Genomic DNA, 24,810 nt, shown 5'->3' on the forward strand with positions numbered 1-24,810 from the left:
GGCAGAATGCATACTCTCACCATTGCCTCAGGACATCGCTTGAGTTCACACTCAGTTTTCTGTCACAACAGTTCACAAAACCCCCCTCCTTTTAATACAATGGCTTACATCCCACTGACAGCAAGGCATTGCCATTAATAAAATCAGTTATGTTGACTGCAGCGTGCAAGGTGTAATCACCACTAAGGCTTACATGGCAGGCTCTCAAATTGGCCAKCAAGGTAAATGTGATTCCCAAATGTCTTCTGCTGTCATTCTAATGCTGGGAAAGAATACACTGACATAGGGCAGGTACAGACGACAAACCTAGACCACACTGCTAGGTACAAAATACCCACACGCAATTCCCTGCAGGCATTTCCCACTTGAACAGAACTACCAAAATAAAARCTGAAAAATGTAATGATTATGGGAAAAGGCCACAGGCAAGCAAAAGGAATCCCAGAGAGGAGCCTCTAGAAAGCTGATATCTAATTCTGCCCTTATTACAGTCAGTTGCAGTCTGGTATATCATCTCACTATAACTGGTGTTGGTCCAACAGTACCAGAGATGGAGAAAAGGTCAAGTGATTCAGGTGACTCTAGGGAGATTCATGTTTCCGCCTGACACCAGAACTAYACTGGTTCGATTTCCTTGCCTCTGAGACCCCTAATGGGATACAGCTAATGCATCTGCTTACTCTTCACAATAGATCGAAGCATATGTTAGTGTGCAGCTTTCTGTTCACTGCTCTTGCTTTCACCTCTCTCTGCTTTAGCAAGTGCCCACTCTCCACAGAAGCCRTGGTGGGAGGTGCTAGCTCAACACACAGTGAGCCACCTGCCACCAACCCTTCGCTGTWAGCTGGAGGGAGGGTTGCTGTGGTAGGAGATGATGGGGAATCCTGCGCTTAGACTCCGATCCCATCTGAGGGAGGAGGAAGTTGAGGCAGGGAGCTGGAGGTGGCAGAAAGAGAGAAAGACATCACCAGTGTGGAAGGATAGCCTTGCTTCTGGGATGRGGAAATAGCTCACCTTGACAGGCAGCACTTCAGTGGAAGCGTGAGACACGGCTAAAGAGCTGGACCCAGGCTACATAACCCAAAGAGCCTGATATTTGTTTATTGTGGGGCTCAGCCAGGGCCCAGGCTAGAGGGAGTGCCTACAGAACAAGTGAAAATTGGCCAAAGCTCATTGGACAAACAGTGAGACCTTTTGGACAAGAAGAACTATGGCACCCTGGACTTCTAGTGTCCAGTTATGAGGAGCAAAGGTRTCAAACTACAGTATGTGTTGGCATAAGCTCCTTCTTCAAGGCCTTCCTCTTGCCTGGGCAGTAATCGAGACTGCAAAGGAGAAACAGATTGCTGCACAGTTGCTGAATTCCACACTCAGATGGAGATTTTCAATGGTTGACTCCTATTTCCTCCTGTGAAACAGTCAGGGGCAGGGTGGGRACATCTGAGGATGCCACCTACCGTGTCTTTTCAGTAAGAGATGCTAAGCGCTTCCACTGAGGTTAGCTCAGTACAGTTTGGTTTCACAGAAGGTGCTAGTTCCTCCTTGGCCTCTGACAAACAGCTATCTCTGTACTAACCTACATGATATCATGCAGACCYGCAAGGCAGGAAGTTATCATCTGTAAAAATTGTGGGAGTTTCTGTTCAACACTGTTAACTCTTCATCTATCACTGAACGCTTGAGGTTGCCCTGCAGCTTCACAACTCACAAAAGCTATGCTCAATTACCAAACATTTAATCAAACCATTCAAAGCATTTTCTGCCTTTCATCAACTGAATTTTTACTACCAAACCCTGCCAGCAAARCTGTGTGTTACAGGTTAACACAGGGGAACAACCTTCTTGTGTGAAGCACAACTTTGTTATGGTGATCTGACAGGACTGTTGGACATAAAGACAAAGAAATCAYGATTTCCTCCTGTGCTGAGTGCCAAAACTTTGTTGTAGTAAACTAGAGGCAAGCACATTTAAAAGCGGTAGAGGCAGCACAACTCTGTAAGAAAAGGTTTTCAGTCAGCAATGGGAATGCTCCAAGGTTGTGTTGCTGCAACAGAGCTTGTCTTTAAATACGCCAGGTTATTTTGCAAAGGGCTGCCTCTGCGCTGAATACTATTACATAGACACAGTGGGTTCCAGACTGTGTGASTATGATTACAGAGATAATACTGCATTTCTGTATCATATTAAACTCTCCGCATCTTGTACGATGACTAAACAAATCCTGTTGTAAAAGCCAATACTACGGCACATGACCACAAACTACGACCAGTGCCACAGAGCTTTGTGCTCAGGAGTCAGTATTTCCTTTCAGGAACTCAAGCTCTGAATGCCTTTCCCAGGTATGTTTTTCCCCTGAGAGAAATCGGACTCTCGTATAGCCCGAACTGTAGGATAATCGCATTTCTTTCTCCTCCCTACCTGATCTTTGGTCCGATCCAAATCGGATTTCAGCAGGCGTTCCCTGCGCCCCATCTCCTGTAATTGCTGAGATTTCCTTTCACATGCTTTTTTCAGTTCCTCTTCAGCCTGAAACAATGACAGCATTTGAATATCAAAGCAATACCAGAAAATAAAGCCACAAGCAGTTCTATCCTGATATCCACTGTTCATATCAGACAATTCAAAATRTAACTTTGAAGTACCAAGAGACACACATTAGTCCTTTGGCAGGGGGTGCAGTTGAAGCTTTGGAYATCTAGCATCAGTTTCCAGCTTGATTTAGGCCCTCGGGACGTCATCCATCCTATACCTTCAAATACACTATTTGTGTATTTAAGTCTCTGCTACAGGAGTCACCTTTTTCCCTTTAGGTATGTAGCAGACTTAGCACAGTGCTGTCATCTGCCTTAGGGTCTGGATTCCCAAGGGATTTCTGCTCTGCAGATCTCACAGGTGCTTCCTCTGAGTTGCACCGTACCTTGGTGTCTGCAGTTCGCGCCAAACCTTTACATCTGAGGGACCTGCAGAGCCGAATCCTCCCCACCCAAGGCTGTGTGCACCAGGGCAGGGCTGCCCTCTGCTGAATATAATCAGATCTGCTGAAGAGTCAGCTTGACCGCACCAATTCACATATCATAGGGCAGCCCCTTAATGCCGAGGCTCCCTTATCCCAGGCGCTCTGAGCCTCTTGCGCTGGCACGTACGGGCAGCCTAACTGCTGCTGCAGGCACTTGGTTAAATACAGCCGTGGCCACAGCCTGCTGCAGAGCTGTCATCAGCATGCTGTGAACTACATGAAATCGGTACACCATGCTAAATGCAAACATTATTTCCTGTTCAGAGGAATATCTTCTGTTACACGGCCTATARTGCTACTACAGAAGAGAAAATCTTGTCTGGTAACCAAGTTTAGCACACAGTAAAATGGACTTGCCAGGGGCTAAGGTTAAATGCAGGAACAAAAAGTAGAAAAGTATGAAGGACCTAGTATAACTTGACACATGTTCACACAGGAAATACACCTRCATGGCTAAAGTGCTCTAAGACTCTTTTATCGCCACTTTTATTTTAGGACACTAGGAAAAAATACACACAAAAAATAAAGGAATTGGAAACACTGGTTGTGAACAGAAGCTGCAGGTGTCAAACTAGCATCTGCCTCAGCTCTGTTGGCCTGTGGAGGCCAAAAGCAGGAGCGACAGCATAGCCCAGACTGGGGGAGCAACAAAGAGTTTCCTTGGAGGAACTCCAGCCTTGTAAAATGACTGGGAAAAATCCTAACCATCACAGCTTCCCCCCAAAGCAGTGAGGGAAAAAAATGGCCTGCCCAGAAATGAATGCAGGATTAGACAGGCCAAACCCAGCCTAGAAGCTGCCTGATGGTCCACCTCACTATGATGACACCAAACAACCCATTCTTTTGCTCCCGTTCAGAAGTTTGTAGCTACACGCTTCACTTCCCAAGAACCCTCCACTGTCCATTCCAGAGCAGAGAGCAGCTAGTTGCAGCGTGGATATTTACCTTTGCTTTTTTGGAAAGCCTGTTTCTGATGGTTTCTTGTTCAGTGCAATACTTCTGTATTTCTCCTTGTAGTCTCTTCAGATGAAGTTCAAGCTCTCCAATGCGCTGCAAGAGTCCCACCAAAGTAGACGGTTTCATTAAAGGAGATCCATATTTCCACTATTGCTTTTCTTKAAGATTTTAACCAGTAAGCAATGCATTTTCCCCATCTGTCACTACACTWCACTTGGAAGCTGAAAGGAAATGACTAGTATGATACTTACGAAAAAGATAGGAAGCTGCATTACAGCACTAAGTAGGCCAGCTTCCTGTTTAATTTACCTTGATGTTTTGTTCTGGTCTATATTTACTGCTGTTATAATGACTTTCAAGTGGAATTTAAATCTCACTTCAAACAGAATTCTACTGCATTGTAATGTGAAGTTACAATATTTCCAGGAGTTTACATTCCTGCAGTTCATTATACAAGGTAGGTCCCTTCTATTATAGGAGCCTAGGATTCCAAACAACTTTCTTAAAATGTCTCGTTAATTATTCTCTTGATGATGCATTCTTGCAATTGCTGTTTTCTTCTGTGCTAAATCACCCCAAACAACTAGAAACTCACATTTCGGTAAGCAATTACTTCTCTGTCTCCGAGTTCATGCTTCATCTCCTCTTTAATTCTAGAGCACTAGAATGAACAGCAACCAAGGGGGAAAAAAATCATCAAGCCAGCCAGATACTGCCATTTCTACAGTAAATGTCAACACATACTTCAGTACTGTAGCACAGCTAAACACATGGACACCTAATGGGTGGTGCGGTGCCCTTAACAGGCAATCAAGGCATCGAAAGTACAAAAGCATCAGCACCTCAAACAGCCCTGTGAAATCATAGCCTGGATGAGAGAAGAAAAATCACTTGCAGTGAATATGCTACACAGATAAATTCCTCAGGCCTGAGCACAAATATAATGGGAAGAGGGCAAAAGGAGATGACTGTTTTTGTCGAAATATCCATGGCGTTCTGAGCGTTACATTAGCAGGTATTTTCAAGCTAATGTCACGCTTTTCAGCTCTGCATTTTCAAGTAGCAGGGTTGCAGGGARTGAGTCCTATTCCGATTGCCATGAGGGCACAGGTACCTCCCAGAACGCCTGCAGGCAGACTAGCTCCTTCCTCGCTCCAAGCCCTTCCTGCAACCATGGAGTAGTTTCCATTTGGCCTCCCTGTGGAATYCCCCCAAGGAAACCCTGGGACATGCTCATGGCCTCTACGCGAGTGATGTGCACAGCGACGCGCCGCCAGCCACAAAGCAGCCTGCTTTCCCCCTCCCACACACAGCGAATCTAGTGCTCTAACCTACAGCATTTACGCAGGTTACARAGGGCTGATCCTAAGAGAAGCTGGCATTTTCTATAAACTCGTAAGACCCCTCAGCTCTCATTGACTTCCCCAAGTAGGACAGGTTTTCCTGCAGCCATCCAGGGAGCTGCTCAGTGTGGATGATCAGCTGGAAAAAGGCCAGCAGGTACATTTCTGTGACCCCTCCCAGAGCCCAGCAGCCCAGGAGATCTCCTTTGGTGCCTTCCATTACTCAGGAATGGTTGTGAATAACTGAAATATCCTGGATCAGTGCCTAGTCAGCCAGCCAAAATGGAGTGCCCATTTTACACTTATTATGCAGATTATGCAGTTTTGTAAGATTTGTCAGTTGAGCAGGGGGTTGCAAATACACAGCGAAACAATCTGCTAGAAAGGCAGCTTTCTTTAAGAGAAAAGACAGGTTTGGCTGTCGGGATCATCAAAAAGACCAGGTTTCCATGGCTGATAATGGCTCCTTGGAAGGATCTTGGCACAGGTGCTCGGAACATACAAACAGCTACAGTGTTCACAGAAATTCAGGTCACAAAGTACCTGCACTCAGAACAAGRAGAGGGATTCATCTAGGAAAGCAGACACCTCTCTGTGGGCATTTTGCACCATCTGCACACAATCACTATCTCAGTAACACAGCTCAAGCTTCTTGTAACTTCAATTTGTATGCAGCCAGGACCCCAAAGGTACAACTGTCCCTGTCAAATAGCTGTTAAAACAGCTGCTACAGTCCTTTGCATAGAGCAGCATGATCCATTCGATCTTATTTGCCACMCTCATCCATATGTGAGACAGTAAATTACAGAGCCCATCATAAGAGATGTTAACCTTGGCAGAAACAACTGCTAGTTGATTGTCCTTTTCTCTGTTTTCCTTCTTAATTTTTTCAACCTCCTGACTGAGTTGCTGAATTCTCTGCTCCTTCACAGTAATTTCTCTTTGCAGGCTGGTCACTAGTCCTGTGAAAAAMAATTCAGGTGAAAGGATACAAAAGCATTTCCCTACAAAACCCCTCTGGTCACTGACCAGTGATTTTCCGTGTTTTGCAGCAGTCTGACTTGGAAAGCAGATTCAGCTTTTGGCAAGTCACACTGGACATCATTCTGTGACAGTACTATTAACAAGCTCCTCTGGGCTTCAGAGCATATGCTCCYTGGAGAAGGAGCATTTCTCTTGCAGCTCAGTTTCTCTTAGGTTAGTACATTAGGTCTAAAGCTCTGATATTTCCTCCCTGCCAACCACTCTTATTATTGCATCCTTTTAGACAACAGAAACGAAGCAGGGTTTTGTTCATCTGAATGCATTATGAATGCCTATTTGGGAAAAAAAAAAGCATTTAACATTTTGCGTAAACATTATATTCCTCGGGGCTGATCAATACCGAGATAAAGGCAATGGGAAAAGGCTTGCAGCTTGGGCAGCCTCTGCAGCCATGCGCAGAGCAGCAGGAACTCAGAGCCTGACGATCAGCATGCGAGGATTCCCTGGTGCCACTGCAGGCAACCGAACAATGCTGCTCTGAGACTAACCTACAATCAGGGTTTATTGGTTTGCTTCTGAACAAAATTCTCTGTCCCATCTCTCCCTGGCTTATGTCCTCATGTTTTCCCTCACTCTCATTGCAGTCACTATATCAGAGACTACCTGCAAGTCCCAAAGATCCACAAGAAATAGAAAATGAGGTCAAATTTTTATGAGCCTTTACAAGTCGTTACTTGCCAGGACAGTTTACAAATACTTAGTCATTTTGAAGTGCCACTCCTAAACTAAACTGCTCTAAACTAAGTTACCCCAAATGCCAATGGAAAAATACCTGCAGTCAGAGCTTGATCCCTCTTTAACTTCTCGCTTTCTTTTTTCAGGCTTACAATTTCTAGGTCTCTTTCAGAGAGGGAATGGCTAAAAACTTCGCTTGAGTCTTTCTGGAGGTTGCTGATCTACAAAACACAGAAGAATGTACACCCCACCGGATGCAACTCCAATAAATTTCTGATCTAAGCACAAAGTAAACATTCTCTAAGCTTCAAAAAGAGTGAACWGTTTTCTCATTTACATTAACTTTTCATACCCTCACTGAAAGTCCCAGTTCTTACAGGATCAAAAGCTGACAGTATTTTAGTAGAAACTCCTCTTTCTACAGGGATCAGATGTTCCTCCTGCTTCTGAAACTTGCTCAACTTAAACACTCAGACAGCAAAGTTCACCTGTGTTTCTCACTGATTCCACGTGGGCAGTGCTGATGGTATTTCTACGCATAACACAAAAGCTACCTACCTATTTCAACCCTTCAAGGTCACAGTCTGACTGGGTTACTCTCTAGTGTCTTTGGCTAATTCTCAGAATTAATTGTTTCCGATAGGATCTTCTTAAAGTCCTTTTGTCTGCTTACATAGAAAGCCTAATATAAAAGGCACAGTGAAGCAATGCATCATGCTGTCTGCAATCTTGAGAATATATAGCTCAGGCTGGCTGAAAATGCTAGCACAGTAACAGTCAGAAACGCCTGTAGATTTGTAGCCCTTAAAGTGCATCCATATTTATTATACAGAAAAGCAGATCTGGAGGTGCTAATAACTCATGTTCGCATTCCCACTGCAAACATGGTTCCTATGTTCCCTGCTGGGTGTCAGGAGCAGGGAAGAATCTGTACRATCTACTTTTGCATATCATCGCCACAAAGACATCCAGGAGAAAGTGAAAATAAACTTCCCACTGCTAAAATCACTGGTTTCGGGAACCTTTTGCAAAYCAATTATTGGAGAGCCTAAAAGAGTGAATGTCCTGGTGGAGGAGCCTTTTGTCAGAGGCGGGAAAGCTGTCTGGAAGCTGCAGAGAGCATATCATCTCAGCAGTGTAAGAGGAGAGATGCTGGCAATCCCCCCAGAACTGATCTCTTTTTTTGCCACATGGAACTTGCCTATCAAAAGTTCCTCTTTCTGACACACATTTAGAATGAGCAGAAAGCATTTCACAGCCTCCTTCAGATCTAGTCTGTATCACATATGTGCCAAAACTGGTMTCCTCATCACCATGTCAGGCAGGTTCGGCCTTCCCACCCCGTTTCAACATGAGCACCAGATCTGAGGAAGCCTGACTGTCGAAGCGTATGCGTCTTGCATTGGACTGGCAGCTTTGATTGACTCTTTTCCCACACTTGAGATATTTAGAAGGACTCAGTCCATTAGTCTGTCTCTCAAACATATTTTCTGTTGTCCAATAAATCATGAGTGCATGCTGTAACATATCCCTTGACAAGACAATTATAAGATCTCTCTCTTCTACACWGCCATCTACTTTCACCTGAATACCAAAGAACATAATTGCCCATGGGACTATAACTCCCCTTTCCAACTCAACTGTTGAGTCAGTTCCTCGGGGAACAGTGGTGAAGGGGAAAGAAGGGGTCATGCAGCCTTATCCAGCATGATCATGCATGCCTTTTTGCCACCACGATTTGGTTTAAACATATTTCCCTTCCTACTGCAGTATTACAGACTCTACCACATAAAAGGGAAATTTAATTACTAGCTTTTGTAAGGGAAACTCATAGAAAGAGCTATCAAATGTATGATTTACATCACCTTATACAAGTTAGAGAATTGAAAAAACAGGGTATTAAACTACACTCCCCAAACCAAGGTGTTAAACTAAAAATTAGTGTACATTAGAGAGATAYTTGCAATGGATAATGCCTATTCAAGCACCCAGTACCTGTTCTTTTAAGGCTTTAATCTCTTCTGTTTTTGCTCTCATTTCTCGGTCAAAGGTAAGCAATTTCTGAGTCAGCTCTACGTTKTTTCTAGCAGCAGCCTGAGCCATGGTCTTCTCCATGGTTGCAATTTCATCCTGAAGATTTGTTATCACTGTATCTTTATGCTTCATTTCAGTTTCAAAACCAGAGAGGCGACTGATTTCCTTTTCCAGTCTCAGAAGCTTTTCATCCTGCATGCAGATTACATGTGAGGTCTTGCAGTCTCCAGCTACAGAGACACCAGTGTCTCCAATAATAACTAAAACTACTTATTTTCATAAAACATATGGACAATTTTAGACAAAGATGTTCTTCTATTATTAATATCATACTGCAGACACACTGTGACATTCATACTTTTCAGATACAACCTTTTACCTTCTCACCCTGAATTTCACAGCTGCTAAGTCATCTGATTGCTCAGTTTACCAGATAGTTCTCATTCATGGGAGTAGTCCTATTTGAAGTGAGTCACTGCACACTGATGTGACTCTTGGTCAGACACACTAAAATTTTGCATGGCATTTCTGCTTCCTTTACCTATCAGCCAGAGCATCATTCACAATACAATTCCCTGAGAACAGGATAGTTTCAGTTACCACATCTCTCACACATTCCTCAACATCACCTTTTCCTGAAGAAGGAAATCCATGTTATGAATCCCCACTGAAGGAACTCCTGTTGCACCACTCTGACCATTTCCTGATACATTTGTCAAGACTGAAGGAAAACAAACAAAATTGTACCAAAATTCAGTATGAGAACTAGTTCTGATCAGGATTAATTCTTCTTTGATGCCTYTCTCTCACTTCTCTAAAAACAAGGCAACTGCTATTTTACAGCCTATGAGCTCAGCCCACAAATGAAAGAATAACCAAGCATTTTGTACTAAAAAGACACTCAGTAGTGCAAGGGATCTATACAACACAGAGGAATAGTACATCTCTGGGAAACAAAAAAGCCTCTGAGGCAGACAGACAACAGATGAAGACTCCTCTGAACTGRCAACATTGCCCTACCCTGCATAAAGAAACTATAATTTAAAAATGTATAGCATGTGAAGAGTTACATTAAGTAGGATTAACACATGCAGATTCTTTTGGCTCTAGTCCACAAAATCATAAGAGTAAGTGCTAACTTGATGCATGTGCTTCACTCCCATTACCTTTGGGGAATTTCAAGTTATGCACATGCACAGGTACCGCTCTGTATGCTATGCTGCTGTGACTGCATTTTAATGCCTTTGGGTCTGGAACATTRTGTATTTTGGTGGTTTACTAGTGACTTCATACTTTTTATAACTGTTGGCCAAAAAAAAGGAAAAAGAAAAAAAAATAAAATGAAAAAGAAAGCAGGAAAATAACCACRCTGTGTATCACGCTATAGCATGCTATATCACAGAAAAATTCTTGTTCTACAAATGTACAATACCACTAGTACATTGTACAGTTTTACAAGTGTACAGTGTGCTACAATTTGCTGATGTGTTAATTCATATATCCAATCCAGTCTTGGTTAATAAATGGTTTTGTTTCTTCGGCGGTATTTGCACCCCCAAAGCCTTTCCTTTGCTCTGCCACTATTGCATATTTTACTTTCTAAAAAAGATATCAGATATGGCTCTACTTTTAAGCTTCCTTACAGAAAGGAGCCAGTAATTGCACATCAAAAGAAGAAAAACACCAGTTCAAACAGGAGACTGCAGTAGGCACATGAGTCATTGGCGAAGATAAAGTCAGTAATCACCGCACAAGGTCACACACAAGGAAAAAGGAAGAGGAAATGTCACCCAGACTAAGGCAACAACATTCCTCATTGCTTGTTAAAGCACATTTCTTAACTTACCCAGCTTACTTGACAAGRAATAAAACCCAACTGCTTGTCACTTGCCAGCACAAATCAAAAATGTTTCTGTTTAGATCACCATAACTCAATGCAAAAGCAGTCGGAGAGGACACAAGGCTACAGACTTCTGGGTAAGCACGGGTGAAAAAGGTCATTCTGCATAGGACCAGCAACTCCTTTAACGCGATATCAAGAATTCCTGCAAACATGAGGAAGCACCTTGCCTCACTGCAAAGGACCTACTAAAAGCATCTGGAGAGAAAGAAGAGGTCACGCTCCTAGTCCAGGCACTCATAGGGCGCTTCCTGAGCGGTGGATGGGGCACACGTCCRGCTGCTCCGGGGGCCCAGCTGCTGTGCGTGCTGGCGCAGTGCTGAGACTGGAGCAAGGGGAGGTGGGGAGGAGTTGAAGGAGTATGAGGTTTGGGCTCTGTMACCAGCTGGAGTTGCCCAGGCCATGCCATGCGACGTTTCACTGGTGGATAGGACAGCTGTAGTGGAAAAAGGACATCACGTTAGCAAGAGTTTTAGAAGTTTTCCTGCCCATGTTGCATGCACAATACGTAGTACACACCGCAGCCTCACGTCTGAGCTGAAATATAACAACACTGAATTAACCTGATGTTCTTTCCGACTTCCAGTGTACTTTAAATCATGATGCACTAATGCTTAGATGGAATAGGAGGATATGGGAGAGCTGTTGCTTTTTTTTCTCTCCTCACTCTTTGTCCAGATGTGACTAGCCTAATTTTTTCTGTCACTTGCAAAACTTCTAAGCTTTCTTTTCATGCCTCTCCCGAATCACATACAAACAGTCCTGCAGTTTCAGGACTGTTCCAGTTCTCTGCTGACAAAACAAATAGCATTAAGAATGGAAGTCACTTGGTCCACTGACTTGCTTAAAGTTCAATATATTCTTAAGTGCTTACCAGAACCTACCAGGACCTTCAATTTAAACTGAGTCTTGTTAAGGATTCTGCCAAGTTTTGCAAACGTGCAAACAGTCAGCTTCTCTTCTTCACTTACCAGACTACCACAACTATTTTGGACCTCAAGGTAATTATGAAGACATCATTTCTCTCATAGTAGCACTGCTGATACGTATCAGTGTTACCACACTTTGGGACTCTTCTGGGAACCATGTAAAATGCATTGGCGTGCATAATTCTCTTTGTGAATCTGTCATCTCGGTAGACTTTCATTTTGTGACAAAGCATGCAGAGCCATGCTACAAGAAAATGGAAAAGAGAGTTCCCGGTTGTAAACGTCTCAGAATACAGCTACACAGAATACAGCCGTYTCATGGGCCATGGGCAGCTGTATCCTGGACAGGAGAAGGCAGCTCATCTTCATTCCTTTCATTCAATATGCTGTAACAAAGCTGCTCTTTGCCCACCTGGCTGTGATCACATTTATCAGACCTTACACTGTGCTGGTCAGACGTGTAATTAGGACACTATATGCTGCTATGCTTATGAGCCTAGCTTTCAAATARTGCAGAAACAAGCCAACATTAGCATCTTATGCATTAGCCTATATGTTCCAAAATTAAAAAACCTGACCATTATCCTGCAATCTTACCAAAATGGCTCAAGACWCTTCAGCATGTAATCCCTGCTACTCCGACACCTTGCTTGTCCCAGCCCGATCTAAGTCCCACCACTTTCCCCATCTCCAGAGGCAACCAGCCCTACAACAGAAGGGTAACTCTACTGTCAGCAAGCCAGCATGCTGCACAGTGCATCTGCAGAGACAGGGCRAGTCCCAGATTTTGAGAGGAAGAAAGCCTGAGCCTGCGTGCTGCACAGTCCATAAACTCTAGGGTTCCCATTAATACATCCCAGCCTCCCCCGAGAGCTGCAGATCTTTCTTGGCAGTCGTTCCCATTCCAGGCAAGGTTAGTTATTGCTCCCCGGACTTCTGCTACTCCACCCACTATCATGCTTTAGTACCATTCCTCTTAAGCACGCTCTGCATGGTTGGAGCTTACTGATTTTCTGAGAAAGGGAGAAAACCACAGTAAGACACCGGCTGTGACTGACCTGCTGCTACCAGGACATCACAGCCCTTTGTTTCTAATGCTACCCTGACCATTCTTGCACAGCTGTTTTTCACCATGGCATTAAGCAGGCCATTCCTGGGCATTTACCTGTGCTCTAAGACACTGCAGCAATATCACTCCTTTACATTTTCTCAGGAGCAAGGAGTTTACAGAGCAAGTCAGGCCATACGTGCAGAGCATTCATTAGCCTTCTCCAGCCTGCAGTAAATACCTGCCGGCGAGGACCCTCCTCCACACACACATTCTGAGGCTAYTGAAATGGGAACTGAGACTCCCTACAGTAAATCTAAGAAAAGACCATCAGGAATAACCAGCACACCCACGTTTGAAATTTAGAGGCATAACCTTAAGCTTTCTCTGAAAACATTGGTCTTTATTAGATCCAGAAGACAAACTTGAGGCTCATGCATCAGGCTGCTGCTTCTATCAAGTGCTTGCTCATTAACCTGTGTGGGTGCCTGTAATATTCAGGGCTTGACAAGAGAAGGGGGGAGGTTTCCAGTCTGCTTTAGAGGTTGTTATACTCTGAAAGCTTCCGATTTATTTTTTCTTAATGGAGTACTGTGCTAACTTAGTTGGATGTTACTCTTYCTTAAAATACTACTATAATGAGAGATAGCTCCCTATATTAAACATCGTAAACCCTTCATGATCTGAAATGTAGGAGTGATTTACTCTCTGCAGTCAGCAGTGTCAGGCTTCAAAGCTATTATATCAAAGGAGGATCATAAAGCCCAAAGCAATAAAAAGGAACCAATTGTGCYTTTCCTGTGTCACTGTACATAACTGCTTTTTTTGTGGCTACAGTACATATATACTTTCTGAAATTAAAACATTCAGTATTCTAGTGGGAAAAAAACTTTATCTAAATAGCATTGGCAGTCTAASTACACTGGCTTGCAAAATGCAGAAATGTGTATTTTTTTCTCTTGGCCTAACCATTCTGGGGACATTTGGATTCACAAGGTCAGCTTACTAAGCCAGGCTACTTCCTGAGACATCCAAAACCCTTATCTGGATGCACTGCCTTATTCAAGGGAAGTTTTGTTTGTACATAAACTGTGCAAAGAGCGAGCTCTGAGACTCCCATTACTAGGCACTCTATATTGACAGCTTTCCAGGACTTTTTATAGGTTCCTCAAGATCTATACCGATAAAAACAGTAAAGGATTTCATCTATCCAATATAATAACCCAAAAGCTTGGTGATCTCAGCTGTTATCCCATGACAGTTATTTTTCCATAGACATGAGATTTCCRTGATGTTTTATCAAATTCTTTCCATGTTTGCAATTGCTTTGGATCTATACTGTACTCAAAAGTCAGGCGGTGGTATTCTGGCCTTGCTGGGTAGAACAACACTGTATCCCTGGCGATGGTATCACTGCCAAGTAAAGCACCAATAATAGCTTTATGTTTTTGTTTGATCTTAAACAAAACTTCTCCGTTGCTTTTACTAATTAGCCTTCTTAAGAAAAGTAACTGGGGGGGTTACTGTGAGGGCAACTGAGCACTGGAACAGGTTACCCAGAGGGGTYGTGGAGTCCCCTTCTTTGGAGATACTCAAAAGCCGCCCGGGCRCGATCTAGGTGACCCTGCTTGAGCAGCGCGGTGGGACTAGATGATCTCCAGAGGTCYCTGCCAACCTCAACCCTTCCGTGAGATTCGGTGTGAAATGGAAACRCAGGTAAAGGACATCTTCCAGTTTGGCTACCTTGTACTTGGAAGCGCCGCAGAACCATGCATGCTTGTRCAGTTTCCCACATCCCGCATTTCCTCACGCCCCGCGTTTGGAAACCTGTTCCATGCTTTTTCCTTTAATCTACTGAAATGCCTCAGTTTCTTCAGCAGAGGGAGCTCAAGCTTTTTTTCTTTTTTAATTTAATTTATATATTTTTTTCTTTTCCCCTCCCCGCTTGCTTCTCCCAAGGCCGCAGGAAAGCTTGCTCCCTGGGGAAGCAGCCCCGAGAGACGGGGTCCTTCTTACCTGCGGGCCGCCGCCGCCGTCCACCACCACCAGCTCGAAGGCCGGGCCCTGGGGCCCGAAGCGCAGGACGTCCCCGGCGCGCACGCTCACCGCCGCGCTCTGCACGTGGCAGTCRTTAACGAAGGTGCCGCGGGCGGCGCTGAGGTCCTGAAGGACGAAGCCGGCTCCCGGGCCAGCGAATTCGAGCACCGCGTGGCGATCCTCCACACCTGCGGACTGGGGCAGGAGGCCGGCTGCGGCGCGGCGCCGGGAAGCCAGCCGGGCTTCGTCGCGACCGCCGGCTCCGCGGCAGCCCGCGGCCCCGCTAGCTCTGCGTGCGGATTGAACCGCTCGGGCTTTTCAGCCAGCCGAACGCGCCATCCCGCCGGCRTCCAAAGCGCAGCCTTGCCCCTAACGGGAGAGCAGGCGGCCAGCACAGCAAGAACCCTTCTCTCCCTCCAGTTTTCGGCGGGTTTTACACCCAGCCTGCGCGTCTGCCCTGGGACAACCCGGCTTGCRGGCGCGGCGGTTACCTCCAGAACGACGTCTGCCTCTCTGCTTCTCCCGACGGTGGTTGTCCGTGGCTTGAGCGGAAAGCACTCCTCCGAACTTTTCAGGAAGGCTCTCATCGTCCCGCCGGCTCGCCCGAGCCTGGAAACGGCGGCGGTTCAGCGGCGGCGCGTGCCCCGCGCGCCCCGGCGGTGCCGGAGGTCGCCCGGCGCCGCGGCCGCCATTTCGCGGCGTCCGTCCCCCATCCGCCCGCCCTCGCCGCCCGGCGTCGCCGCGGCAACCGGGCGGCCATGGCGGCCGCTCCACACACACACACACACACCCCCACGCACGCTCACCCTGGCCGCACGCCGCTTTTACCCTCAGAAGCTCATTTTGAGCAACCTACCCTATATTTATCCTCATTATTTTTTTTAAGTTAACACCCGCCACGCTCCCTCTGTGGCGCACGTAAGGGCTCCGCGCGTGCCCCGAGCTGCCCGCAGACATCAACTGCCTTCCAGAGACGCAAGGATATACATCCAATCTTAAATTTATAGGAGGGGGAGCGAGGCAAACGCAGTCAGATTTCCCCGGCATAAGCACGGATAAATATTAGGTGAATTATCTCGAGCGTGGGCTGAGTGCGTCTCCCGCCACGCGCGTGCGCGGGGCACGTTTGTGCTCTAGCTGCAGCGGGCATGGGCCGTTTCGCTGTGCTGGTTTTTTTATACACAGCGTTTTTACAGCACTTTTCACAGAGGGGATGCCCGGGAAGCAGCCCACTCCCCCCAGCGCCTTGCACCGCGCGGCAGAGCCGGGCCCGGGGCAGCRCGTCGCCCAGCGCCGGCTCCCTACGCGGCCAGCGAAACCGCTGAGATAGGACTTCACGTACGCCTGCTTATCCTAGAAAACTTTAGGATCCGGTATTTTGAACAGGGTCGTACCCTGAGGAAGGACTGGCCAGGAATTAAGGAACTAAGATACCTGTTTCCCTCTTAGAGGCACATGCACCCTGGAGAAAACTTCCAAGAAGCTGCAAGGCCCTAAACAAAAGCAACAAAAACAATGAGGCAAAAAAAACCCCTCATTCTGACCCACCTTTACTATTTTTTCCTTTATTTGATGAAAGGAAGTCCCTTATTAAATGCTGTTGTTTCACCCCTCTGAGATCACGGTGCAAAGCGAAATTCCTCTCATTAAAATAATGGAAACAGTGAGGCAGAGTAGAAAATAAATCAATAACTAAATAAAGTACTATAAATGTTTGGACCGGCCTCTCTTCCCTGCCTTTGGTTTGGTACCTTTTACTGCCCGTAGCTCGAGCCAAGTTCTCGAACAGAGGCCCGCGGCTGCCGACGGCGCCCTACGGCCCGGCGCTTGCCAAGCCGCGTGGCAACGGATCTGCTGTTCGCACCAGCGCTTGGGATCGGTGTCCGAAGACAACTCSTGGCGGTGCCGCAGGAGCCAGCACGGCAGCAGGCTCAAAGTCCCGCACCYGACACATCCACACCGACGCAAACCACCTCCGTACTGACGTGCCGGAGGCAGACAGCAGACCGGCCACGTGTAGCAGGCATCTGCAACGGGTTCAGGAGAGACTCCGCTCCACGTCCGCACCTTGGCATTCACACCCCACAAGGGAAATCGTGGCCACGGGTGCTTTGCGGTCCTTACAGCTCTGCTAGAAGCCCAGGGAGCAGCACCCACCGTGAAGCACCCGACCAATTTTGCCCTGCTCCTGCTTAAAGCCGGCGAGAACGGCGAGCTACGCGCAAGCGCGCGCACACACACACAAACACAACGTACAAAATATTCATTTAGAAAAGGTCTGCTTGCGCAGCATATCCAACAGGAGTTTAAACCAGAACATCTCGAAGGCCTTTTGGCAGAGGTACACTAATATAGTCGCCAACCCACTGAATTTATCGGCTTGCCTCAAACGGACWGTCCCTTCGTATCGGGGCACAACACACAAAAGAGAAAACAGAAAGAAAAGACAAAGATGTTTCCCTTTTCCACTCGTGAAATTCTTGCTAAATACCAGTTTTGTGGCTTAGAAAATTCCTGTTTGGGACAAGGGAGAGAAGAGACGAGAGGACGTATTAGGCAGTACTTAATTTAGAACAAACCAACATATATATTCGGTACTTCCAGCCTTCATTTACTTCAGAGTAGCAGAGTTATTTGCATTCAGTTTTTTCTCCCCCGCGGTATTTCATGAAAGACCGTCCCTGGGAAAGCTTGTCCCGTCCATGGGATATGGAGGTAAACAGCTATCATTTCCTTGCTATTTCAGCTTTCGGAAGTGCTAAATTCTTCTGTGCCGAGAGATCAAGCCTCTCTCGTGTTTGCATCAGGAAAATCCTAGGTTTTGTTTGTTTTGCCTAAGTCATTTGCCGGCTCTCTGGTGCTTTCTCCTGAATCTCTTCGTACTTGGGCGGAGGCGTGAGCGGCTCTATCGTGATAGGGCCCGCGCTGTTCCCGTCGGCGAGGTTTAGCCGGATGTCCTTTAGGTGCAGCTTCTCGGACTTGATTCTCCGGACTTTGAGCGGTTTCAGGCGCTTGCTCAAGCGTGAGCTCTGCCGGCTGGGCTGCCGCTCCACGCCGGGCTCTGCGCCCGTGGCGCCCGGCGCTGGCACGCTCTCGTCGATCCCTGTTAGAGATTCGTAGGAGGGCAACGACACGCTGATCCTGTTGCCCCTATCCGAGTCTCTGGGCTCAGAATAGCCCGAGTTCATAACTTCCTCGTAGCTGGGGACGTAGTACCGGGAAGACACCTCTTCGTCCTCTTCTTGGCTRTAAAGGATAAGAGTGAAACTATCAGGAATAAAAGGAATAGAAATATTTGCCCCCTCTATATCATATACCAGCTCATTTCAGTTRGGCAGAACGGATTGCAACCAGCCTGCATTTCTCCAGTGCTGGGATATTGCATTTTACAATCTGCCAGAGCACAAGAGTCTTCGCTGTGGATCCCAGCACACACAAAAACTGCTCTGAAGTTATCTGTGCATGCTCCGTAGCCACACTACCGCWCTAGGGCTGCCTTCTGCTGCCTAGGGTCCCATTTCTTCCCAGTAACCCCTTCTCTGTCTGGACAGAAAACACACCACATGCAGCACTGCAGGGACAGGATATAATCYGCATCACGTACTGTGCAGATTTTCMATGCTGCCAAGACATTTGGGGGACTTTTGCCGTGATYTGTGCTCAAGTGGAAGCCATTTATTTAACTGTCCCTCTTACRACAGCAGTCTTTGCCCTGCTTAGTGGAGTTCCCCGAGCAAACAGTCTAATCCTGAAGACTTTCAGCAGGTCTAAATTCCGTTTTCTGCAGCTGCCGGCCTGCATACGCTCCTGGAGCTGTAGTCGAAAGGTTGTTTGGCACCTCCGATTGCCCCAAGTGAGACAGCACATCCTACCTCTTCGGCCCCAACACYGCATGCCTTCCTCCTCCCTGCTCCTCTGCAGCAGCGATCCCTCGTCTGCGTTAACCATTAACAAGATCTCCTAGCACKCGTTCTCAACGTACTGTTTGTATACTAACAAAGCAAGGAGCTTAATGCTTCAGCAATGCTTGCTTGGCCACAGCTCTTTCTAGACCACAGTTTAAACACAAACAGTGCTTTCTTCTACCTACTGCACCATAAATGCAGCCGCATGAACTCCTTCCTGATCTCTAAAACACTTAAGTTTGAACCCTAAACCAAGAGACGTGTTTGCTTTTATTTTAGCACGCACTACTGCTGGCCTTAATCTGTTTGCTCCTCATCAGTTTCAGGAGGAAAATAGCTCTTGGCCTTATTTTTACACTTGATCCCYTTTCCCCTGGAAAAGGCTCACCTGTCCTCCTGGTGCGAAGGCTCTGCTGATGGTTGGTGCTGGATCCTAGTAATATCTTCGCTTTGCCTCTTCTTGTCCCGGATATTCAAACAGATGGAAAGCAAAAGCAGCAGCACTCCAGCCCCGACCAAAACATAGGCCACGGAAAAGGTCTTGCTTTTCAAAATGCCTCCGCCGCCACGGTCAGGCTTGCTGCTGTTTCCTGCGTGAGCTGTGGGTTTATCGGCCTGGCCGAAGCCAGGAACAAGGTTCCACACAGCCATGATGATCCCGAGGACAAGCATCCCCAGCCCTATCGCCGTAAGGGCGTAGTGCGAGCCGTTCGCCCGCGACTGGGCCATGGTGCCCAGCACCGGCTGGCTGCACAGGCTGCGGCCGGGTTACAGCATTTCTCGAGGCGTTGGGCGTGCAATCCTTGTMTCCTGCGCGCGATCCCTCCCAAAACAGATGGCGACGTCTGGAATGAGAGCGAAAGCGCTGGTTAGCACATGACCGGATGCAAAAGCTACACAAGCTACAATTTCAGGGAGCAAGATAACATCATTTTATTCCACTAACTCTGAAAATGTAATTTCACTGTCTCTGCAGAGAGTGCATGAGGATGTTACATGGCAGCCAGCAGCAGGGTCCTCGCTGGCCGTCCTCATTAGGATGGAAAGCAGTACCCGTCCCAGACGGGGCCTGGTTCCCTCTATGCCACTTTTTTGGCAGGCAGCACAGGAAAGCCGGCAGTGCCAAAGACTGCGTCTTTTCTTCCTCCCACCTTTGCACAAAGCTTTCTTCCACCGAAAATGCAGCTGGACTCGCTGCATTTCACCCGCTTGCAATTCCTCTTTAATGAGCAGCTTCAGAAATTAAGCATCTCGCGCAGGATGGGAATTCGTGAGGTTCCCACCCAGCCCTTCTTGGAAGCTGCCCCAGCGCTACGGAAACTAAGGCAAAGGTTTTAAGTAAGAYGGCCCTACATTTTTTCCCACTTACTGAAAAACAGTAGAAATGCAGGACCCTATAACAGACACATGAAAGCAGATTTTTACCCTTTGCTACCTTCTCAGCTGTAATACCCACCTACCTTCCTTAGAGCTGAGTTATTAACATTTGCTAAGCACTGAGATTAACTGTCGTTAAGAGGAGTAGACCATCAGCTACACGATGTGGTGCTAACTGACCTCTTACCAGCAGGTGCTACACCAAAAAAGCTTTACTGCGAACTAACCCGAAACTGCTAGGAAAAAAAATCACAAGTATAACTTTGCCTTTTTCCTGATAGAGACTGAGAAGGGCTGGCTGTGGAGCTGGCTGGCTGCCATTCAAAGCCGCTCTGTACAAAGAACAGAAAGCAAAACTGCGGCTCTTTGAGACAAACCAACCGCGGCAGCTTTTCCTGGCGGCTCCAGCCACAAAGACTGCTCCGAAAGCAAGGCCTCGGTGAAGCACRCAGCTCTCTTCTGGGGAGCGTTACCTTGCTTTTGTAGGATACACGCTAGTGGCAAGTCCCCTGGGTGCATCCAAACGAACAAATCAGGCTCGGTCCTGTCACAGCATTTCAAGTTCGGAGCAAGRCAAACCCACTGTAGATACTCCACCTACACAGTATAAATTGAATTTCTGCATTTTCTCCATTGCAAGAACTAGACGTCCTCCGTTTCCTAAAATAAACACAAGACACTGCATCTTCTGGCAGCCAGTCTCCTTGATCTTAACTTCTGAATATGGCATCTGAGTGCAATCCACTACTGGAAACTATGCACGCTGCAGCAAAGCTGCGGATTTCCACTCCACGCACTCCTGCAGCGRCATCATTCGCAGTGTCCCAGTCTTGCATGCCTGCCAAAAGCAGCATGCAGCTGCACAAACATACCAGTATATTTTCTTTTCCTCCCAGTCCTTGGCTATTCCATGCTTGTTTGTGTTAGAAGTCACCTCTTAGATATGATACTGCTGTGTGCTTTTTCCATACACACCCTTACTCTTTATCACGGCGATCCAGTTCAGTGGTACTTAGCTTCATATTTGCTTGCTAAGTTTAAGAAAAAGCCTAGTTCATTGGGTCAAGGGCCAAAATACGACAGCATTCCCAGAAAACAGACAGCAGGAAAAGGCTCACACACAAGCCAGCAGAGGAACAGAGCGAGCTGCAGCTCAGGGCACGCACGAGCGTGGACGGACGCCTCAGGCCTCTGCAGAAATTGCACAGGGCAACTTTTATCTGCAGCTCCTGAAGGCAGGAAAACACCTAGGGCTCTGCGTGCTGGCAGAGGCGGGCCGGATTCGGAGACTCCGCTCGCACAGCAGTGCCGACAAGGGGCAACTCCACAACCGCCGTCGGAAACCACAAGCCAGAACTGCTGAACTGCTTTCGCTCACATCAGCCCCGAGCCCTCACCTTTTCCCAGCGAAACCTGCCGACACAGTCTCTGCCTCCTCCCTCTCCCGGGTCCCAAAGTTTGGCCTGGGCATGCAGGACAGACCTTCCACTTTTCTGTGCACAGCAAAGGACTGCTCTGGGGAGCGCCTGAACTGCAAACTCACTGCAAACTCGCTGCACTCTGCGGGCTTGTAAAATCAAGCAAGGATTTTGCATCATACGACCTCCCGCTCCGTTCGCTCTCGGCGGCCCGAGCCCACGGGCTCCCGGCCGTGCCGGGCTTGCCCCAGCCTTTTATAAGTGCTGCCGAGGCCTCCAGACGCTATCGGATGCCGCTCACCCTGCCACCGCGGCGCTGGGCCCCCGCTCCCTCGCTCCCGGCGCTCGCTCTCACCCTTCGGGGCTCCTCCAGCCGTAACGCTCCTTCCTCCTACCCGGCGGTCCCAGCCTGGTCCCCGGCCAGCAATAACTCCTGTTACAGACCTGTTCATTTGACTCCCTCCCACATTTCAGGCAAAATGGGAATTTGGGCATCTGCCCAGCAAAGCCTTTTACGGCAGCATTTCCTAGTGCGCCACGCAGATGCACGCCTTAATTGCCAGCGTGCTTTGCTAATTCACAGGCACAGAAAGGGGGGGGTCCCCTCCCCTGGGGAAACCTAGAAGGCCCCCGGTGCAGGACACCTTCTCCCACGCAGYGCATTTCCCACCCCGTTGCCAAGTGTGAAATCGCAGTATCAAAAGCAGGGCAATTTCTGCGACGTCGCTCTGAGGCTGCTTATGGTCCCCTCTGCCAGAGACCCGCAAYGGTCCGCAGCGCACACCATGCCTGCTCGGCAGGATCCCTTTGCGGGCAGAAGTGACGGAGTTTAAATCTTTAGGGACAGRCTTCGGGACCGTGGTGTCGAGCGGTCCGAGACGGAGTCGGAGTGCAGCAGCAGGACTGTCGGTCCTGGGACGGCTCTCCGCAAAGCGAGACGAGGAAGGCAGTAGGATCCTGTCTTACCCTACTGACAACACCCCCTCTCCTGCCCGAGCCAGGTACTGCTCACTCTCTTCCAAAAATGCACCGACAGATTGGAGCATTTCCTTAAGACAAGGACAAGCAAGTGAAGACTGTGTCAGCTCTAATAAATTCCAGCCTGGTCTGACCTTTATCATCACTCCTGCTTCTGATTTTGGGTCTTCTGAAACYTAGCTGCAATGTATTTTTTTGAAATATATATATGTGTGTATATATGAATAAGCCCCTGTCTTCACACTCTCGGCAAGGTATTTCACAAACCTATTTGCTAGCTGAGATTTTACTTGCAAACGGCTGTTACGGCTTTGAGGAGRAGAAATTATGCCGTACATGTGGTAGGCACAGAAAGCATGCTAGCCRAGCAACGTTCATCCACAGCGTCAGCACAGCGCAGAGCTCAGCACAGGCTTAAGCACAGACTCAGCAGAGACACAAGCTCACACTCTCCTGGAAACGCTCAGCAAAAGTCAACAACGAAACACAGATCATGGTTATTTATTTCATGAGAGCGGTGGACTTTTTTTTTTCTTTTTTTTTCTTTTTTTTTTTGGAAGGAAAGTTTTCAAAAGCAACAGTTTACTCAGCCTGTTAAACCTCCCCTCCGATTCCCAGCATCTCTGGCTTCACTTTGGCACCTCCAGCCTGCCGGAAGCCGGCAGGATTTAAGCTGCTAAATCATTYCAGTGCTCACAAGTTTTACGCAGATTCCTCACCGTGTTGCGCTGCAGATAGGGCAAATCAAATCAAACCAGAAGACCTGACGTGCAAGTCTACTTCTCAGTTGAATTCTCTCTTCTTTTGACTTACAAGAGAGCACTTCAATCGCTCGCTTAGCAGTAACCACAGTGCTGTGACAGCAGCTGGGAAAGACGGGATCTGTAACCCCGGGGCCAGCTGGGGGTCCCATCCCTTGGTGCCGCCTGGAAAGGCGGAGGCAGTTCCCAAGGAGAAGGGCAAACAGCCCGGAGAAAGGACCCAGCACGCAGCGCGAGGATTCGGGCAACCACTAAACGACCCCAGTCAGGCCACGGCCTCCCTAACCCAGCATTACGAAAACACGCGAGTAATCCGATCCGTACTCACGTCCTTCACGTCGTGCTCCTCTGCCCAGCTCTGTCCCTTCCGGGCTCTCGGGGCACCGGGAGATGTCCCCAGCCCCCTTCCCCGCGACCGCGCAGCGAGTCTCGCTCCCGGGGCCCRGGGCCTTCCCGCAGCGACGACTACCTTTGCTCCCGGCCCGCGCAYGCCCACGGTCTCACGCTCGATGCTGTCAATGATTTACGCCAGGAACTCCGAATCATTGACCGCGGACGGCCCGGCTCCCGTTTAGCCCTGCCTCTCTGCCCCACGTGCGTGTCCCGCCGGAAAGCCGCAGCAGATTCACGCCTCTTCCACTCCTCATTGCACATCTACAGTTTGCAAAAACCAAACGCAGGCGTTTCTTTGCAGCAAGGGCAAAACCAGGCCCTGCCTTTCCTCCGTCCTCTGCAGGGCTTCCCCATAGGCATCGCCCAAGTGCWCCCAGCAAGTTTCAGGACACCAAGGGGATGCACCTTCCTCTGAGAGATTTTTAAAGAACTAAGATGGCTCGGGAGGACTTAGGACTCCGGTTGCCGTGCGGGCACTGCCAGACCAGGAATATTACAAGCACACTGCAACAAAGGYACCGTCGAGCAGAGGCAGACCGCCTGGCCGAGCGCATCCCCGCTTGCGTCCCGCCTGCCCCTTCGGGAGCGACTCGCGGGCGAACGCGGGAGCTGGAAACACATCGCCGCCCACAAAGGCRCCGCCGGCCGCCCACGCGCCTCTCCCCTCCTCTGCCCTCTGCAACCTYGGCGTTTATTCCCCCCCGCTGCGCCATCTCCCCGCTCACGCTTCGGTAACTAAGCTCTTGTCACCCATCTGCGGCGAGCGGAACGGGCAAAGCGGCGCGGGATTCCCGCAGAAGGCAGAGACCGCAAGACGGATCTCACCTCGCGGCAGCTGGATGAATCAGGCAGGGCCCCGCAGGATGGATAAGCCGCTTTTCTGCTCCGTCAGAAAGCACCGTGGAGATGCCAGGTAATTATTTTTCCCCCCACCCTCAGCGATTGCTAAAGATGAGCTCTCCTCTTGCTGCAACAGCACATCGCCCTTGTTGGGC

General features: G+C 48.2%; 2 protein-coding genes across 2 annotated transcripts in view; both read right to left on the reverse strand.

The window, feature by feature from the left end:
* The window catches only part of FHAD1 (forkhead associated phosphopeptide binding domain 1), a 32,360-nt gene extending 16,671 nt beyond the window's left edge, over window positions 1–15,689 (reverse strand). The window contains exons 1-10 of the mRNA XM_085314466.1: window positions 15,475–15,689; window positions 14,963–15,178; window positions 11,159–11,405; window positions 9,699–9,790; window positions 9,031–9,261; window positions 7,133–7,256; window positions 6,148–6,278; window positions 4,569–4,634; window positions 3,962–4,066; window positions 2,419–2,526 (exon numbers count right to left, since the gene is read on the reverse strand). Of these exons, the coding sequence (XP_085170592.1) occupies window positions 2,419–2,526; window positions 3,962–4,066; window positions 4,569–4,634; window positions 6,148–6,278; window positions 7,133–7,256; window positions 9,031–9,261; window positions 9,699–9,790; window positions 11,159–11,405; window positions 14,963–15,178; window positions 15,475–15,570 (1,416 nt within the window). The 5' untranslated portion in view covers window positions 15,571–15,689. The remainder of the gene's footprint in view (window positions 1–2,418; window positions 2,527–3,961; window positions 4,067–4,568; window positions 4,635–6,147; window positions 6,279–7,132; window positions 7,257–9,030; window positions 9,262–9,698; window positions 9,791–11,158; window positions 11,406–14,962; window positions 15,179–15,474) is intronic.
* A 1,466-nt stretch (window positions 15,690–17,155) lies between these two features.
* On the reverse strand, window positions 17,156–23,769 carry TMEM51 (transmembrane protein 51). The gene is made up of 3 exons (XM_085314461.1): window positions 23,751–23,769; window positions 19,277–19,733; window positions 17,156–18,229 (listed from the first exon to the last, which is right to left on the reverse strand). The coding sequence occupies exons 2-3, from the start codon at window positions 19,615–19,617 to the stop codon at window positions 17,818–17,820; spliced, it is 753 nt and encodes a 250-aa protein (XP_085170587.1). The 5' UTR covers window positions 19,618–19,733; window positions 23,751–23,769; the 3' UTR covers window positions 17,156–17,817.
* Window positions 23,770–24,810: the final 1,041 nt, after the last annotated feature.

The sequence above is a fragment of the Rhea americana genome, unplaced genomic scaffold, assembly GCF_003343005.1.
Source record: "Rhea americana isolate MKP2758 unplaced genomic scaffold, rheAme1 scaffold_404, whole genome shotgun sequence".
NCBI lineage: Eukaryota > Metazoa > Chordata > Aves > Rheiformes > Rheidae > Rhea > Rhea americana.